Source organism: Pezoporus flaviventris, unplaced genomic scaffold (genome assembly GCF_033815535.1).
Source record: "Pezoporus flaviventris isolate CSIRO_AGI_PZ_B2104156 unplaced genomic scaffold, CSIRO_AGI_Pfla_v1 ptg000029l, whole genome shotgun sequence".
Lineage (NCBI taxonomy): Eukaryota > Metazoa > Chordata > Aves > Psittaciformes > Psittacidae > Pezoporus > Pezoporus flaviventris.
Window position 1 is genome coordinate 12,326,640 of NW_026892577.1, and position 19,030 is coordinate 12,345,669.

The following is a 19,030-nucleotide window of genomic DNA, read 5'->3' on the forward strand; positions in this document are numbered from 1 at the left end:
GCTATCAGCTTTGGAGTGCATTAATATATGTTTGAAATGTTTGCAAACTACGTGATACAGATGTTTTTAGAACAAATGTCCTCTTAAAACCAAGGTAGTGTGGGCTTTTAGGATACGTGAATCAGTGGAATTTCACAATGTCATGCATTTGGACTGGAGCAATCCCAGGCACAGCTACAGGTTGGGCAGAGAAGAGATTCAGAGCAGCCCTGAGGATAAGGACTTGGGGGTGTTGGTTGATGAGAAAATGAACATGAGCCGGCTTCAGTGTGCGCTTGCAGCCCAGAAAGCCAACCGTATCCTGGGCTGCATCAAAAGGAGCATGACCAGCAGGTCGAAGGAGGTGATCCTGCCCCTCTACTCTGCTCGTGAGACCTCACCTGGAGTGTTGTGTGCAGTTCTGGTGTCTTCAACATAAAAAGGACATGGAACTGTTGGAACAAGTCCAGAGGAGGACCATGAGGATGATCAGGGGACTGGAGCACCTTCCGTATGAAGACGGGCTGAGAAAGTTGGGGCTGTTCAGCCTGGAGAAGAGAAGGCTGCGTGGAGAACTCATAGCAGCCTTCCAGTGTCTGAAGGGGGCCTATAGGGATGCTGGAGAGGGACTCTTCATTAGGGACTGTAGTGACAGGACAAGGGGTAATGGGTTAAAACTTAAACAGGGGAAGTTTAGATTGGATATAAGGAGGAAGCTCTTTAGTGTAAGGGTGGTGAGGCACTGAATGGGTTGCCTAAGGAATTTGTGAATGCTCCATCCCTGGCAGTGTTCAAGACCAGGTTGGACGAGGGCTTAGGTGACATGGTTTAGTGTGAGGTGTCCCTGCTGATGGCAGGGGGCTTGGAACTAGATGATCTTAAGGTCTTTTCCAACCCTAACTACTCTATTATTCTGTATTTTAATATATAACATAAGTTTTCTGAACTGACAGATCCAGGCATTTGCAGGGTATTGCAGATATCTAGCGCAGAAATGCCTGTGTTATTGGGATGATCTGTAAAGATTTCTGAAACTTTTGTTAAAAAACAAGGAGTTTTTTTTTTTGTTTGACATCTAGATATTGTAATTATGTGTTTCTTGGGCATAGAAATGTATTGCTTTATGACTTGCACAGCCCTATGAACATGATCTTAGTTTGCTAATTATTACTAGTAATATGGAAACTTCAAACCAGGTCACTTCTAGAAGAATACGAAACATTATGGAAAATTGTCTTGCTGGCTTTTGTTTTTAACTGTCAGTAACTCAATTACTACAGCACTTGGCAAAACCACTGAAGAAAATGGTTCTGTACTTCATGGTCCCAATGAAAAGAAACCAAAAGTCTGTAAATGGAACATGAGTTAGGAATTTTTAGGTTAGCACAGTGTAGGTGAGTTCTCACTAGATACCTTGGTGGATTTGGCAGGACCTATGGGAAGTGCATTGGTTCAGTAGACAGAATGGACACTGGCTCAGGTGCATAGCTCCCATACACCTGCTGTGACCCTGCCATATTAGCCATGGAAACTACTTACCATTCTTCCCTGTGTCTTAAAATATTGACCAGGTGTAAAGCATTCCTTTGGTCCATATGGAATTACCAGAATTCAGGCTTGGTGCTCTGTTTTTGTTGTATGAAGCCTGGCTAGCTATTTAAGGGAAAAGCTGGGATTTGTATCTGATTAGAAATGTTGTCATGCTGCAGTGGGGTAAGGCAGAGAAAAGAAACCCCCTGTATTTCTGACTTCTGGGTGCCATTCATGCAAGGCTAGAGAGATTGCTTTCCCCATCCCTCAGTTCAGCATGACTGTCCTCTGTCGGTAAGTTTATACTACTGTGACTTCTTACATATTAGTGGAACCGCTTCTGATTTCCTTCAGTGTAAATATCAGGGTTATCAGTTTCTGATTTAGTCCATTTAATGTCCCAGTTCACTGAGCTGCTTCAGGATATGCCTCATCAGGGCTTATGTCCGATAAGCACATGAGTAGATCCATTTAATTTTAAGGAAGGAGCTGAGTCTTTATGAAATGCTCAGTATTTTTAGTTCCTGTTGATAAATTCAAAATATTAAAGGTATAGGCAGCTACAAGCAAACATTCATTTCCACCTTTAGATATACCCACATTTGAAGAGATAGATACTCAAAAGTGCTTCCATTTCCAGGAGCTTTGCATTGCAATTGTATTAAAGGTGCACTGCTAAACAAAATCTTAACAATGAGTTCCATTATATCCACACATCTCATTGTCACTGAATATAATGAGAAACAATTTCACTTAATGTTGCTGAACCAGTTTATTTTCTGTATTAGTAGAATTTTTCTTTAAATTATTATGCAAATTTGAAGTGTTCGAAGTTCGATTTCTTTTTTTTTTTATTATTAGTTCAGTGGTGAGAAATTGATTGTGTGCAAAAAGGAGATTAGTTATTGTTTCAAGAATGCTTCATAACTTTCTTAATTTATAAATTAGCCATATTTTCTCTTTCGAATTCATTAATGGATATGTTTCTGTATGGGTTTCTGTAGAAAGCATGATTCTTGCGCTTTTTGTTCTTCCTTACTTTATGGAGCTGGTTCATATTTTTGCAGATTTCTGACTTGTGGAGCACTGCTCCTGGTCTTCAGTTTAGTATACATCATTTACTTTGTAGACATAAGAGAAGTAAAATCAATAATTATAAAAACATCATTTTTAATGAAAAAGTAACGAAACCATTTTCTTTGCCAGTCTGTGATTTTTTTTGTATGTAACAATAAATCTCCAGTGAAGAGATCTGCAGTTTCACTGATAGCTGAAATTTTGTAGCCATCCTTGAATTCAGATATGTAGGCTTCAGGCACTGCATAGAAAGCAGCATATATATGTATTTCAAAAGAAGGTAATTCATATGCTGTGAAATATGAATCTTGGATACTGCACTAATTTTTCAGTTTACTGGTGTAGAAAAAGATGGTATTACTTGATATTAAGCATTTACCTTTTATACTATTAAGGCACTGGCAGAGCAATGTAGTTAAACTAGGCAAATTTGAATTGCGTCTGTTTTCAAGCATTCAGCCTAATCCATTCAGCCATCAAGACAAAACATAGTGAACAGTAGTTAAAATGGAAATGTCTTTAATTTAAGGATAGGAAAATTCAGTTTGTTTAAAGTCCTTCGTAATGAAACTATTTGTGTAGTTACTTTGATAACTCATTACTGTTTTAAGGAATTGCTTGAATTCTTCTGATAATTACTAAATTAAGACACTGGGTTTAGTCCTTTTCCTTGAAGTGACGTTCTACATCTACTATAAAAATACAACATAGGTATCACTGACTAATAATTTAATGAATATTGTCACTTAAATTCTAGAATATTTTCTTCCAGAATTGTATTCTATTAAATATGTAGAAATATTCCTGTTTATTAGACCAAGTGAATGTTTACCTGCTATGAATACAAAGTAAAAGTGTGTTATGTGATTTGAATATTGCTGTCATTTATGAAAAAGCAATGTACAAATTTAAATATGTTTTTGCTGTTGTCAAGAAAACAGAGTTTCTTAGTTAGCACTGGGAAAATTCTACTCTAACAACTTTGTTTTCTTGTATGTGTTATAACTGACTGTGTTTTTTCTAGGAATTTGTCAGGTAATATTTTTTCAAGTCTCATGAATGGACTTTTTTCTGAGCTGCTAGCTCTGAAAGCACTGTAAGTATCATTCATTATGTTCAGAAATCTGTAATATTCAAGAAAGACATGATAATAAACACAGCAGAGTTGAATATGAGTTTAAACAGGGTAGTTTCTAGAAATGCATTCTAAATGTAAAATATGCAGTGATCTGTTACCAGTGTCTGGCTCTCTATTGATGAGTTGCCATCTTCTATCTGTCCTGGTGGAATGGATACTGCTGACAACTTGACCCCATTCATGAGTAGCCCAGGCTAGCCATCCTGACTAGTATCCATGGTTTTTTTGTCCGTTATCTTACATCTCTCCGTGTTTTCATGCATTAGATCATATAAAATATACATGCAACATATAATGTATAAATACACTAAAACACTCACATTAAATATTTTTCCTGTAATTATAATAACAATTTCCAGTTATTTATAATAAATGTACCTCTCTGAGATCTCAAGGTAGATCTTACAAACTTAAGGGACTCCTTACTTAGGTAGATCCACTGCTTAAATGTTTAAGTGGAAGTGAGTTACAGTATGACTTTCTACAGTAGCACATACTCAAATTTAATTCAGTAGTCAGTCATTCTGTTCTGTAATCAAAACCAGAATTTTGACATAATGTCTTGGAAGTCATTAACAGTGGGAGAATGTGAATTAGTTGTCTTGGGATGTCTTTACAATTATACATCTGTAATTGTAGATCCACAGTTATGTATCTACCTAGAATTAGTTCTCTTTGGAGTGAAATAATTGAAATCTAACAGAAGAAAATATGTTTATGGAAACTGCCAATGTGTACTAATTGTGATCTTTCTTTGCCTTTCTAGACACTTTAACACTGATTCACTCATTTGTGACTGTAATCTAAAATGGGTCCTGCAATGGGCCAGAAATGCTTCAGTTCGAATAGCAGAGGAAACAGTTTGTGCATACCCCAGTGCTTTACAAGGACTGTCATTTCATAACCTGAAGGAAAACCAGCTGATATGTGGTGAGCTGTACTCTCATTTAACATTACAAACTGTAGTAGAATCCAGAGAAAATATTAAAAAACAGAAATTAGGCAAAAAAAAAAAACCACACCAAAACACACACAAAAGACAAACAGCCAAAAAGAGTAATAAATGTGAATTGCTTTTAGGCACAAGAAATGCAGGTATATGGCACAGAAGATACAATTAAGGCTGAAAGAGAATGGAAAAAAATACAAGTTTCTTATTTCATATAAAATTATATATATATATTGCAAAAACAACACTTTCCTGTGTATATATTAGGTAACATGTAATTATGTTTTAAAGCATTAACCATGATGATAGCTCTACATTGTATATAGCATGAACTTAGGATTCCTACAGCAATTTATAGAATGTTCCTTTCAAGTTACACCTCTGACAGCATGGCATAAATGTCAGATTTCATTCTTGTATTTTTCAATTTTATAAACCTGTAACTACACATTATAGCACTGTGTCTTGGGGTTGAACAGAATTCCTACGGTGAGCTTCAGTTAGGTCAATTTTGTATTTGAAGACCTGTAAGTAAATTGATTTTTTGGAAAAGATTTTCCACCACAGGAATTACAGAATCATAGAATGGTTAGGGTTGGAACATGATGGATATGGTGTGAGGAAGGAAACAAAAAAAGTATAAATGAGTAAAAAACCTTATCTCACGCTGAGCACTGTCTAGCAAAGAGCAGACTAAACCAGAGATTTTGAAAGTAGCACATACTGCAGAGAAAAAACCTTGTCTAAGATGATGCTGGTAGGTTCTGTAATCAGAAGTATAATTTCACATGTACTTGATTAATCACAAAATTTTTGAACCTTTGACTTTCTTGAATGGTGGGAAATTGCTGGGATGGTGATTTTGCTAATGCCTCATGGAAACAAAAGGAAAGAAAATGCTCTTATCCTAATAACCACAAGAGGAATGATGCTGTTGCTAACACGTTTGTAGCAGAAGGGACATTACAGCTGATGGGAGTAATAACAAAATAAACGGTTTTAACAGCTAATGCAGATGTTTACAAGTTGGGAGAGATGTGAAAGGATGTGGATATCAGTTACAGAAGGTCTATCAGCTGAATTGTTAAGGAAACACAGATACCTGCCTGGAGGCAAATAAGGGATGGGTGCTTGTAAGAAAAAGACAGAGAAGTTTCCAGTAGCCTATATTACAGAACATTTTAAAATCTGCAGTACTTCTCAAATACCAAGCTGTCTATTTATCAAGGCCCAGCAGGGGCATCTTCATAGAGATCCATTTCCCAGCAGGAAAAGTCCTTTTGAAAATTCTGGAATGATCAGAAGAATTGATTAAGGACTATTAATTGGTATTCCCAGGTTGCCAATGAATGTGTGCCTGTGAAATTTACAGAGTAAATGAAAGCAATTTCTCAGATTTTCATACCTTAATTTCTAACAGGACTCTTTGCCACCTCTGCTACAGTATTTATAATTCCCATCTAGTTCTCAGCTGATATTTATAATGTCCACAGAACACTTGACAAGGTTTGTAAGGACTGCCAATAGCTTGACACTGCTTTTAGTATCTGTAGAGAGCTTCACAGTGGTTATATTTGCTGAGACTTCCACCAGCTCTGTAATGTCTGCCAGGTACTTCACAGTGCTTATAATATCTGTTGGGCAGCTCACAGTGCCCACAAAATTTGGCAATTTCATTTTCAGTAACTTAATCTGAATTTAGACATGACAGAAAGCTGTTTGCTACCAAATGATAACAGCTATTGAGAATGTTTTGAAAATGTGTTAAAATATGCGTAGAGCTATTCTAATCAAGCATATCTTAATGAAAATATTAAGTAATTTAAAAATTAAAAACTCCTGCATATGAACATCTTCCATTCTATCAAACATAGGTATTTATAGTTACTATCCATTTCTACATACTGGAGAGATGTCATGAGGTATCACAGTCACAAGGTTAGCATAGAAAAGAAGAATTCAATGGAAAAAAAAAATAGAAAGGAAATGGCAAAGATCTCAGGTGAATCAGGGAATTAGTCAAAAAGTCAAAGTATGTGGAGACAGTAAAAAAAATTCTGAGTAGCTACAGGGAGCAGTTTGCCATGTGCTTTTTAGGTTTATGTTTTGATGGGAGAAGAAATCATCTTTCAGATTTCTTTGTGGCAAATCTTTCTCATGGGTCTGATAACTCACAACAGCCAAAGTAGTCACCCACTGAAAGCAGCTAAGCACTCGCTTTGAGGATTTTAATACAAGTTAATTTAAGTGACTGCACTGTTTTGGAATTCACAGGGTTCTGCTTGCATATTTCATTAACAGCTTATAAGAGCTACTTAAATCTTCCTTAACAAAAATCTCCAACTCTCAGAAATGTTCAGCTATAAGACAGTTTTTAACAATGTTGGAAATAAGCCTGAAAAGTTAGTTTTCCCTTTGTCTTCTGCCTTAATTACAAAGGACTGCAATGAATTCATAATGGTATAGACAGAGTATCTTTCTGAAAAGCGATTGTGAGATTGGCTTTATGCAGTGCCTTGTTACTGCTTCTCCATGACTTCAAGTATAACTTACTCAATTTACAGGAGGAAATACAATTTTCCTGAACACCAGTGCGATAAATTCCAGCTGAGGTCTGATAGGAGTCTTATGTTTTTTCCCTTGCGCACATCATCAGCAGAAATGAATTCTATAGGCCAGATTCTTCACTCAGGAAAAACCTGTATGAATTTTTGTCTTAAGGGGATTACAGAAGTGGGGATTTGATTCTTTGTGCTGATGAATGAGGTATTAGAATTTAGTTTCTTAGTTTCAATGCTGTATTGATGCTATTGAACTAATAGTACTAAGTAGTAAAAGTTCAGTTTTGCAAATCACTGTTGACATCATACAATTCTGATGAAGAATTTTTCTGTTAGAAAATGTTGACTCATCAAACAGATTTTTTGGAAAAATGCTGACTATTTTGTATCCCCCAATTAGATTGCATTTAAAGCTTAGAAAGTAGCTGACATTATCTCAATAATCTTTGTATAAATGATTTTGCTAGAAATGATGTAAATATTTACTAAGTATACAAAAATATTGTAAAAGTCAAAGTATAAAAATAGTCTTACAGTGCTTTAGGATATTTTTATTTCTTTATTTCCACCACAAAGAAAATTATCTCATTCTCCTGGGATGGAATACTGTTTCTCATGCAGATCTACTACAAATTTAAGTATTGCTTTTTTGCATATGTTTTCTTTACAGATGTTTATAGATGAGCAATTGGGTCCATGCTGTCAATTTTTTTAAATTAAAAAATAAATCACTTCAAAAGTAAGAAAATATAAAAGGCTATTAAGTATTTTTTCTTAGTTTAATGCTTTTATACATAATAAATTACATTTCTATTACTTGTCATTACGCATTTTATCATTGTGCAGACCATGGATAGGTTTAGGTTTTTGCTTGGTGTCAGTAGCTTTTCAGGCTTATGTAGTCTACTGTCCTAATCTTGGTCATCATATTGTTGCATGGGCCTATAAAGCAGACAGGTTAAAAGAACTATATGTAGTATCTTGTCAACTCTAAGGAAGTCTGAATGTGGAGAGGCACCTACATTTTTTTCAAGTCACTTCGCTCTACTCGATCAGATAGTTTGATACATACACATCTGCACCACCTCATCACAGCACTTTCAGGCAAGCTAGTTTCGTCACATGTCATCCTTCCTGTTCCTGTTGTTCTTGCCTTTCCTAGCAGCCTGCTCTAAGGCAGTTTGGCAGTAAGCCTGATAAAGTGGTTTTAGCAGTCTGGAATGGCCAAGCCATGTTAGCAGAGCTTATTGAGCCCTTTGCATCTGACCCTTTCATGAGGAATTGGCTAAATGTAATCTAAAAATATGCTTACCCTCTTTCTCTACCTGTATTGATGGAAAGCTATGCACAAGTCTCTTTCTTTGAAGACATGAATCATTTGCTTGTGTCTTTATTATGCTTCTGCACCAAATTTTTCTGTTTCCCACTTTCTTATTTGCTGTATTGTACTGCATGTGACAAAATCTCCTTGCATGTTGAACTGCTTCAACATAGGGCTGTAGGACAAGAGTTAAAAGAAGTTCTAGGATACAGAATTATCATGATTGTTATTACTACTACTACTATTACTATTTGCTCATCTCTAAAAAGCCCATGTTGTTGCAATAACTATCAAGGGCAAATGGAAACAATTGGCAAAGCTACCATTATTGCATGTTCTTTGCATGCCATCCTCAGTCAAGAAACTTCCAGTGTAAGGAAATAGATACAAGCTCAAATGTTAGTTACATTCATTTTAAGATGCAGTCTCAGGGGAAAATATGATGGAAACAGAATTTGCAAAGCACAGAGTAGTGGCAAATTACAAAGCAAAATATCCCAGCTGAGTCGTTTTCCTTTCTTGTATTAATTTTCATGTACTGTATTTTCATCTACCTTAATAGGGGAGGGTGGCCTTCCTAGGCTTAGGAACCTGTTTTGCAGGCACTCTGAGTATCCATAAGCTGGTTTTGAATTCTTTTGTTGCTCTGGGTGCTCCATGTTCATGAAAATGAATTGTAATGTGCATCATCTGACTTAGAGTGGTTGTTTTAGTATGTTATTTTGAAAGTATGTATTATGACAAAATGTGTATTCTATTCATGGTAGTGTGCTTGTTAGTTGTGATGAATAGAATTTTAACTGTTTACATCAAGCTTGTAGTGAGAAATTATTTGGGTTGGTTCATAATTTTCTCATAGCTTTACTAGCCAATTAGGACTTTCACTATGCACGACAGAAAATGAATATTCAAAATAAAGAACTGGAGTTTTATTGGTATAAGATGTGTATTAATAGGTTTCTAGCATGCATTAGAGGGCTGCCTACTGAGAAAAGTCTTAAGACTAAAGAAGAATAAAAATCCATCCTACTGAAAATAGGGGTGAGAAAGAGTGGAAGATATCAGCTACAAGTTGTGTCCAGCAGTGTTTGAATTATTACTCAGTCTCTGAATTCTGTAAACTACCTTAGTTTAAAGTGTTAGCTCATGAGTGAAATTAACAAGTTGTTACTCATAAAAGATTATGGAAATGCCGTTGTTTTTTTTTTTATAATAGACTTCCTATTTAGCAGTGGTACCACAAATCAAAGGGATAGATCCTTTCCTGGCTTCTGTTTTATGCAATGCCATTATTTAAACACTTCATAGAAAATGTAAATAATAGGTTGGGATGGAAGGTATATAGTTATACTTAACCATGAACACTGCCAGGGGTGGAGCATTTACCACTTCTTTGGGCAGCCTGCTCAGTACCTCACCACCCTCACAGTAAAGAACTTCATCCTTATATCTAACCTGAACTTAACCTGTTTAAGTTTAAACCCATTACCCCTCATTCTGTTGCTGCAGTCTCTGATGAAGAGTCCCTCTCCAGCATCCTTGTAGGCCCCATTCAGATTTTGGAAGGCTGCAATGAGGTCTCCATGCAGCCTTCTCTTCTCCAGGCTGAAGAGCCCCAGCTTTCTCAGCCTATCTTCATATGGGAGGTGCTTCAGCTCCCTGATCATCCTTGTGGCTCTCCTATGGACACCTCCCACTAAACCATGTCACCCAAGGCTCTGTCCAACCTGGTCTTGAGCACCGCCAGGGATGGAGCATTCACAACTTCCCTGGGCAACCCATTCCAGTGCCTCACCACCCTAACAGGAAAGAATTTCCTCCTTATAGCCAATCTAAACTTCCCCTGTTTAAGTTTTAACCCGTTACCCCTTGTCCTATCACTGCAGTCCCCAATGAAGAGTCCCTCTCCAGCATCCCTATAGGCCCCCTTCAGATACTGGAAGGCTGCTACGAGGTCTCCACGCAGCCTTCTCTTCTCCAGGCTGAACAGCCCCAACTTTCTCAGCCTGTCTTCATACAGGAGGTGCTCCAGTCCCCTGATCATCCTTGTGGCACTTCTCTGGACTTGTTCCAACAGTTCCATGTCCTTTTTGTGTTCAGGACACCAGAACTGCGCACAATACTCCAGGTGAGGTCTCACGAGAGGAGAGTAGCATTGAGGTATATTTTGTCAGGCCACATGCATCTCCCTAGTCTATTTTTGTAGGTAACTATTTTTTGCAATCTTGACTAAAATACCACAAAAATTCAGAACATTCAAGACATTTTAAATCACTTAGAGTAATGCTATTGGGAAAAATGAGGCCATTTTCTTTTCCATACTTCCTGTTTTATGCATTCATTTTTTTAAGCAGTTTTTTTGTTCTTGACATTGACAGTTAAAACATAGTGTGGCTTTGAATGCTTTCTCAGAAATAGTGGAATAGTGATCTTTCAGATGCTTTATATGTTGATATGGCCTTATAATTTTGCCTGATGTGTTTGTATGTTGTTTTCCCTTCATCCCTAGCAAAGTCTGTTTCCCCTGTCCAATATTAAGAACTTTGAAAGAGATATGTACTTTTAAAATGGTAAATGTAGAAAAAAATAGATTGATATTGGGTAATTTTATCTTTGAAAGAGTGTTTTTCAATATTTAAATTTGAGCCTGAAATCAGCTGAATGCATTCAGCCTCATTCTGCATCAACTTTTAAGAATGCTGTCAAATATTTTATGCTAGGGATATTGAGTGAGAAATAAGATTTGAAGTTGCTTTTTTCATACAGTGACAAAAATTAATTACCTACATTGCCCTTTGAGTCTTAAAACAATTGTATGTATGTACACATAGATTGTTCTTAAAAGTTTCCTACATGAAGTATGTTGCAGTAACAAATATTCACTCAAAGTTAACAAGGAACATTTTTTCTTCATTTTTTTTCTCTCAGTGGGCACAAAAGGTCTCATCCATTATTTCCTTAAATTTAGGGATGGTTTTGAGATTATTGTTTCAACCATTTTTTTCTTCATTTACAAGTCATTCTTAGTACATTAACACACTATAAATATTGAACTTTGAGGGTTTTTCAGTATGCAGTAACTGACTAAACTTAAAATCTCAGTAACAAAGAATGATGGATTAAATATCCAGATTTAGATTCCAGTCCTGCAGTTTCTTGGCAGCCTACAGATAGCCTGCTGCATTCATGCGGAGCATCATTGTCTTCAGGAATATTCAGGATCAAGACTTCAGCTGCAATTCTGCAGGGAGTGCCTAATCATATAAGTTTAATTATATTGAAATAGGAATATTCACATTAGTAACCTTTCACTGGATTAGGTTTTGCAAGATATGGATAGTGATACAGTTATTTATAGTTAAATCTTCTTGCAATTATTTTTTATTTTCGCAGTGTTAGCAATTCAGGATTTTTTTTTTAAATAAGAAAATATTCATAATAACAGAAGGTCTGTAGATAAATAATATAACCGCACATTTTTGATCCTCCAGAGACAGAGGTAGTAGATTCATTTTTTGTCAGAGCTAAGTGGCCAAACCACCAATACTTTAACATTTTGGCTCTGAATTCTAGATTTCTTATTCTAATATGATTGTTCTCAAACTGGCGGAAAGAAAGGAATATGTTGCCCCATATTTAACATTAAATGTTGGCCTAATTTCTTTAGTTGTAATTTAGAAGACTGCTGCAAGTTTTTGGGACAAAGTTAATAACATTTGAAACTTATAAATGTGAAATAAGTATTAAAATGGTCGTTCAAGAAATGTACATGATGGAGTTTTACTACTATGTATTTTATTCTAACTCTGCTCACACATGAAAATATTGTTCAACAGAACTTTTCATCCTTGAAATCTCACTGATTTAGATGCTGGAGCTGTACCACATTTGTTTTTGTGACCATAGCTTAGTCTTAAACTACATCAGAAGTTTTTAACGTACAGCTGTGTCCTATTTTTTACATTGTCTTTGCCCACTTGTTCCAAAAAGTGTGTAAAATAACTAAAAGAAAATTTACCTGAGATGTAGTGAGGAGAATATCAGTGAAATGAAGCCTCTTTGATCTTCAAAACTTCTGCCCTTGGGAGACTTGATTGGCTGTCTCCAAAAGCTCATGAGCAAAGCAATGGTAAGACAGCCAGCTGTGACTAAGGCCAGTGTAGTATCCCAGAAGGTACATGTGGTAACATGTACATTAAAAGGCTATGGTTAATTTTATGCTGTCAATTTCTAGATAAAATTATATAAGCTTCTTTACCAAGCCTATGTCAATATAGTCCACTTAACAGCACTTAACTACAGTTTGTTGTAATTAATCTTTATTGTTCTCATGGGAAAATTCCCTATGAAACCTCCATCCCAACATTCTCTGTTTTAATTAAGTGTAGTATACTATAGTGATATTTCACATTTTTATAGCATGCCTCATCGTGCAGCACTTTCTTTAAATATGTGTAAAAATTGCTTGTAGTTTCTGACAATGTTACCTGGGCTGAGAGGACTTTGGAATGGAAAAATACCATACAATGAGTGGAGGAAGTTCTTACTTCAGCAGAACTGTCGCTTGGTCAGGATCTTTTATGCCTTTTATGTTTCTTTTTTGTTTGGCATTCTTGCAAAATAGATGAGTCCTCATGCAGCCTGCTGGACTCTATCTGGGCAATTAGGGGCAGTCACTGCCACTCTTGGGACCTTCTGCTGCCATGTTTCCAGGGTCTAAAGGTGTAAGAATGAGCTGAAAATAAAAAGAAGGTGGCTAGTTGTTCCTAAGGTTTGGAAAATGAGTGCTACCACTGCACTTCCCAGTTAGAGAAAGTAAGTCAATATATTTTGTAGAGCTATGTTATTTACCTTGCAACTGCTCAGCCACTTCTATTAACTGCAAGCTGTAATGAATGTGCATAGCCATGAGCCTGCCAGCTTGCTTGCCATAAGGATAATTTGAGTAATCAAAATTAGCTTTCTAGCAACAGCTTCCAAGTCTTGCCAGTGAAGGAATTTGTGTTGATGAGCCTTCCAATACCATAGCTGCCAATATGTCATGGTCTTCAAGTTTCAGGATATGGCAAATAATCTAATGCTCCCTAGGTTCTAAAGTAGACTTCTGGGACAATTTGAAAATCAGAAATTGAAACTGGCAGCAGTTTTATTTGATAAGACAGAAATCAGTGATGAAAAAACTCTTTGCCCATTCTTTTAAATTCTACTAGATATTCCAGTGCAAGATTTGGGCTCTATTTTGCTTGCACACAAGTAATGTTTTTGATTAATTGATTAACTGGACTGAAACCTTGAATTTTCTATTGCAGATTTTTTTCAAGTAGCTGTTACCATTTTACAAAGTAATGTTATGATATTTGGGGTTATATTAAATGCTATTAAGTGAAACCTGCTACCCCTGTATTTCTCTACCTCTGCTTTTCTACTAAGTAAATCACTGCTGTCATTAGTAGTTAAGAAAATGTTTTTCTGCTGTTCCCTTACTTGAAATGTTTGTAATGGGCACCAGAAGCATCAGTACCTAGACCCAGTGCAAAAATGATAATTTATTTTCGTAGGGGCTTATAAATATGGTGGAACTCCAGTAGAGAAAAACAGTTAAATGACTTTGTCGTGGCTGGACTTGTGATTCACTTTCTGAGTTCTGATTGGTACCTGTGTGACTTGGATTTGCTAAAGTGACTTGCTCTTTGGTAATTAGTTGCCATTTTAGTGTAGCACTTAGCATTACAAAATAAGCATAAACCTGTAATTATGAGATGCTGCAAAAACCAAAAAAAAAAAAAAAAGAGCATCTACTTTTTGTTTCTGTCTAAAAAGAATGTACAAGGGTGAAAGGAAATTATAAAATGATGTGGAATATGCCTTGTCCTGCCAGTATTATGAAGTTGGTGGAAGTAGGATGCTGTTACACAAATGGAAGCTCCACTTCTTCTGCATCAAACGGTAAATGAATATGATACAAAGCTTTCTTGTCTCAAATCCAAAAGACTTGTCTCATTTAGATGTATTTAATGCATGTTGGCATCTGTATTTTCTTGATATTATGTTAAAATTGGAGCCAGGCAAAGATTTTATTAAAACTAAAGCTTGGCTCCAGTTCTGTAGTCATTCTTGATTTCCTTGGCATATGGCAGTGTCTGCAACTTTCTACACCAAACCTTTCGTTATTGTCAGCACATTTTACAATACAGAAATTGGCGTTGGTGTTCTTGTGCCTTTCTTGGCAGAACTGGCAATTCATATCACTCTCTTAAGTTGCATTCAGTAAATATCAACAAACATAATTTGCTCTGTCAGCAATTCAAATTTTTAACTAATGTTTTTCAATTTGTTTTTCCTCGTTATCATCTGTCCTTTTTATTGGACCAGTTCCTTTACTTTGTCCTCACTTCCAAGTTTCCCCCACTGTGCTTTCCATGCACATTTCTTTCCCACTGAGATTGTATACAAATATTAGAGCTCTAACTCACACTTTTGTCAGCAGGATGTGCCGCCTCTGTAGGCACACTCCGTTTAAATGAAAAGCCCCTTGGCATTACAATAAATCAAGTGATTAACAAGAAGCAAAATGCCAACCTCTGGCTTTTTTTCTGTCCCAAAACCTTGTAGTGCACTGTAGCAAACTGAATTTTCTATCAAAAGGGAGCAGTCAATGTGTATCCTGAGACACGAGCACTGTAATACTGCACTGAGTACTGTAATATTGGACTGATATGTGGGGAACCTGGAGAAAGCTGTGAATTTTTTTATTTCTGACTCTAAAAGCTGCCAATATCAGACAAAGACAGTCAATGAGGGCCAGAACATGTACAGCAGAAAATTGTATTTGTTGTGAACTGAACAGCAGAATGCTCTAACATAGTGCCCTGGGTTGTGCACTAAGTAGCCATTTAACTGTAGAGAATTGTGCTGCCCACGTTATAAATTAAGCCACAGAAAATGCAACAAATGTGGCTGGTAGTTGGACATAGTTTTGTTTTTCTCTGATCATGCCTCCAGTACCTTGTGCTGCCTTGTGTTGGCCAGTGACTAGATGACTTTCTGTGGTGTTTAGACAAATCAATTGCATTGGCCAGCTTTTGTGCTTACCAATTTGCTTTTGATCATTCACCCAAAAAACAGTACTATCCATTCATTGGAAGTGCATGCATTCTAAATATGATAATACTGTATTTAAAATGCAACTGGAATACAAGTAGAAATGCATTTTATGTGGTGTCTTTTACAATCATTTATATGCTATATATGTGCAGTGACAGCAGTATTTCCTTCACATTCTTCTTTTCACCTTGTAAAACAGTAAAAAAAGAAGGAAGGCCAAAATTAGATGGAAAATTGAACTATTTTTAAAGTCTCAAGAACTGAATTGTAAGGAAAAGACAAATTATTAATTTGTCTATATGTGTGAGATAAATAGGTTTATAGATATTAAGGACATACTCATTGGAACATTTCTTTAGAGCTTCAGTGAACCTTGCTGTTCTTCTCTTTTAGCTAATGGTGATGAAAATCATTTCTATTTTCTTTTTCAAATTTATATACATCTTGGGGGTACTGCATGTGTAAAAATGTACAGGGAAGAGTGAGAAGGACTCTTAAGTGATATTCTAATTCAGTGGTATTTCTGTAACCTGATTCCTCCTCCATATGTTCTCAGTATTCTAGTCTAGAGCTAATCTGAAATACAAGACTGGATTGCAGAAAGAATCTGGCTTTCAGTCAACCAAACCCTTTTCTGCAAAGAAGGGAAAAATAAAGAAACAGATGTAATTACTGTAATGACGGGTTAGACCTTTAGATTTGTGCTGCAATCAGTGGTTCCTGTGGTGCTCTGCCGCAATCATGGTTTAGTGCTGACTAGAGAGACAAGACAGGTAAAGACTGTGAAACACTCCATCAGCCCTTGATCTAAACGCTTACAGGAGAGTCATACCTCTCATTTGGAGATGGTGAGGCTGGCTGCAAATTTAAGGGCAGCAGAGTGGATTGTCTTGGAAGGAGAATCTTGGAATATTTTTCATGTGTGTATAAATTAAATGAATAAAATCCCCCTAAGTTAGACCCTTATCTCCTGGGACTTAGTAGTAAGCTGCAAATTATTTTTAATCATATAAGGCTGTTGTATCTACCATATACATACAAACACATGAGCATTACAGATGTCATACAGTTATTAATCACAGTTTAGTAATCACCGTTTAGTCTTCAGTAATCACATAATCAAAGAGAAAATTTCGATTGTGTAGGGGGATATGCTTGCCAGAGCTGTTATATTTCCAGTGCTGTCAAATCAATGCCAAAATCATACTTTCAGAATTTCTTACTTCTTTATTCTCAAAGTGTACGGCATTAGTAAATTCATTTTTTTTTCTGAACCTGAAGGGTTGTTGAATTATGGATTTAAAATAAGTATTTCCAGCTGATGCTGATGGAACTCTACGACCATTTTATAACCGTTCAGGATAAAGTGTATTGGACCTAATCTCGAAACTCATTGATGCAATTAATCCTTATATCTGTGAGCTGTGTCAAGGAAGTGAACTGGAACTTTTGTGTAAGTAATAGTTACAGAACATCAGCCATTTAAATCATGATTATCCCTGGAAAACAACAAAAGATTAGCTCTGGTAATCATTTTTTTGTAGACATCACAGAGATTAAAAGCAACTGTTTTGCAGAGCTACTGAAGTGTACCTTCCATGGTTTGCAAATGTCATAATCTATAGAAATTTTACTAATTTCACTTTGAAAATGAGTTTGCAACGTTATTTGTCACTTTGCCAGCCCTTATCAGTACATTCTCAAAGAGTTCATCTGGTTAGAAGGATATCCTAGCCAAAGGATACCAAGGGTATGTTTCATTCCCTTTGCATCTTTGTTGTAAATAAAAAGAAGATGAGGAGATTGTCGATAGGACTGGTGTCAATCAAGGGATCATTTTCTCTTTTTTGATATGCTGCAATAAAAAAGGGTTTCATTTACTTCTGATCATTAATTGCCAAAATCTGTACAGGACACTTCATTCCCACTCCATTTCTGAGTTTGGTGATTCCCAAGGCTGATCAAGAGAAGTGATAACAGGAGAACCTTAGAGATACCTATAAAGGCAGAGATAAATTCAAAGTGATAATATTAGACTACATCCATATGCCAGGCAAGTTATTTAGCTTGACTTAAGAAATATTGATGCTATGCTCTAGCTACTTCATAGCCTCATGACACAATGTGTCACTCACTGCATGAGCAAAAACATTTGACAGTGTACAATAACCTCAGTTAAAATTAATGTATTCATGAGAAATGTTTTATTTCTCTGAGTAGTATATATTGCTGTTGTACTTGTGATGCTATATTGAATTTTTCTGGACTCCATATTTGTAATCATTCCATTAATGTGTAGTTAACTTCCATACCATAGCTTTTATTTATATTCCTTAATTGACTTTGAAATGCAACACAAAGGTTTCATCCTTTTAGAGGGAGAGGTTCTCTCCATCTTCCAGTAAAAGCTTTTAATGTAAATGACTGAGACCAAGCCTGTGGCTATTATGAATGAGGTATTAATCTGGTTTACTTTCTCTTATTCTAGTTAGAAGCCAAGGATCATATAAAAATACTAGGTATGTTTCAAGGAATTTTTAGTGTTCAAAAATAATAGGTGCAATTGGAAGGTAAGTACAGGTTGGATAAACAAGTAAGGATGGGTTTCTGAAGCCTGTTTGTTATAGTCACAGCAGATTACATTTCAGTAGATAGTAGCTAGCCCCTTAATCCTTCATATGATTCTCCAGGACAGAAGTATCACACATTCACTCCTGCAAAAATCCTGTGTATTATGCTGGCCAGCATTCTTACTCTTTTAAAAGGCAGAAGTGGTCCTTCTCTCACTGTTTATTCAAAGCAGGTGATGGATACAACATTAAATATTTAAATTCCCCTTTGGGCCCAAAGTTAGGTTTATAAATGCAGCTTCTCACAATTAAAGTGTTCCAAAGATAGTATCTGCAAGACAGAAGTGTGTTAGGGTGGGATGCTGAGTAAGGAGAGGAACAGACACTATTGGTTATCTGTTGTAGAGCCAGTGATTATGGGTTGCAGTCTGGCTAGGCATGGTTAAGTTCATCTGTATTTAGTACAGGCAATGGAGGATTTTGAGGAGAAAGTTTAAAGAAGAAAAGATGGTGAGCAGTGAAATGGAAAAAAAAATAAAATGTTGAAGTACTTGTCAGAAAAATAGATGTTTGAGATAGTTACTAGTGGTGCTAATGTAGAAGGGTGACCTTTCAACTGACAACCCTGTAGGCTGGATAGATATCAATGATGAGAGACCTTTAAATGTAAACAGAAGAAAAATAAGAGAGAAGAAGATCTAGCTTAAATTGTCTATCCTCATGTAGGTAGAATGATTTCCAAAGTGCAAGACCTTAGGCGTTTTGTCTAAGATGAGATTGCAGTAGTGAAGTTCTGAAGTG

The 19,030-nt window shown here is 36.2% G+C and overlaps 1 protein-coding gene across 1 annotated transcript in view; it reads left to right on the forward strand.

The window, feature by feature from the left end:
* Positions 1–19,030, forward strand: part of ADGRA1 (adhesion G protein-coupled receptor A1) — a 280,413-nt gene that overhangs the window by 106,491 nt on the left and 154,892 nt on the right. Inside the window, exons 5-6 of the mRNA XM_061459064.1 lie at positions 3,611–3,682; positions 4,491–4,654. Of these exons, the coding sequence (XP_061315048.1) occupies positions 3,611–3,682; positions 4,491–4,654 (236 nt within the window). The remainder of the gene's footprint in view (positions 1–3,610; positions 3,683–4,490; positions 4,655–19,030) is intronic.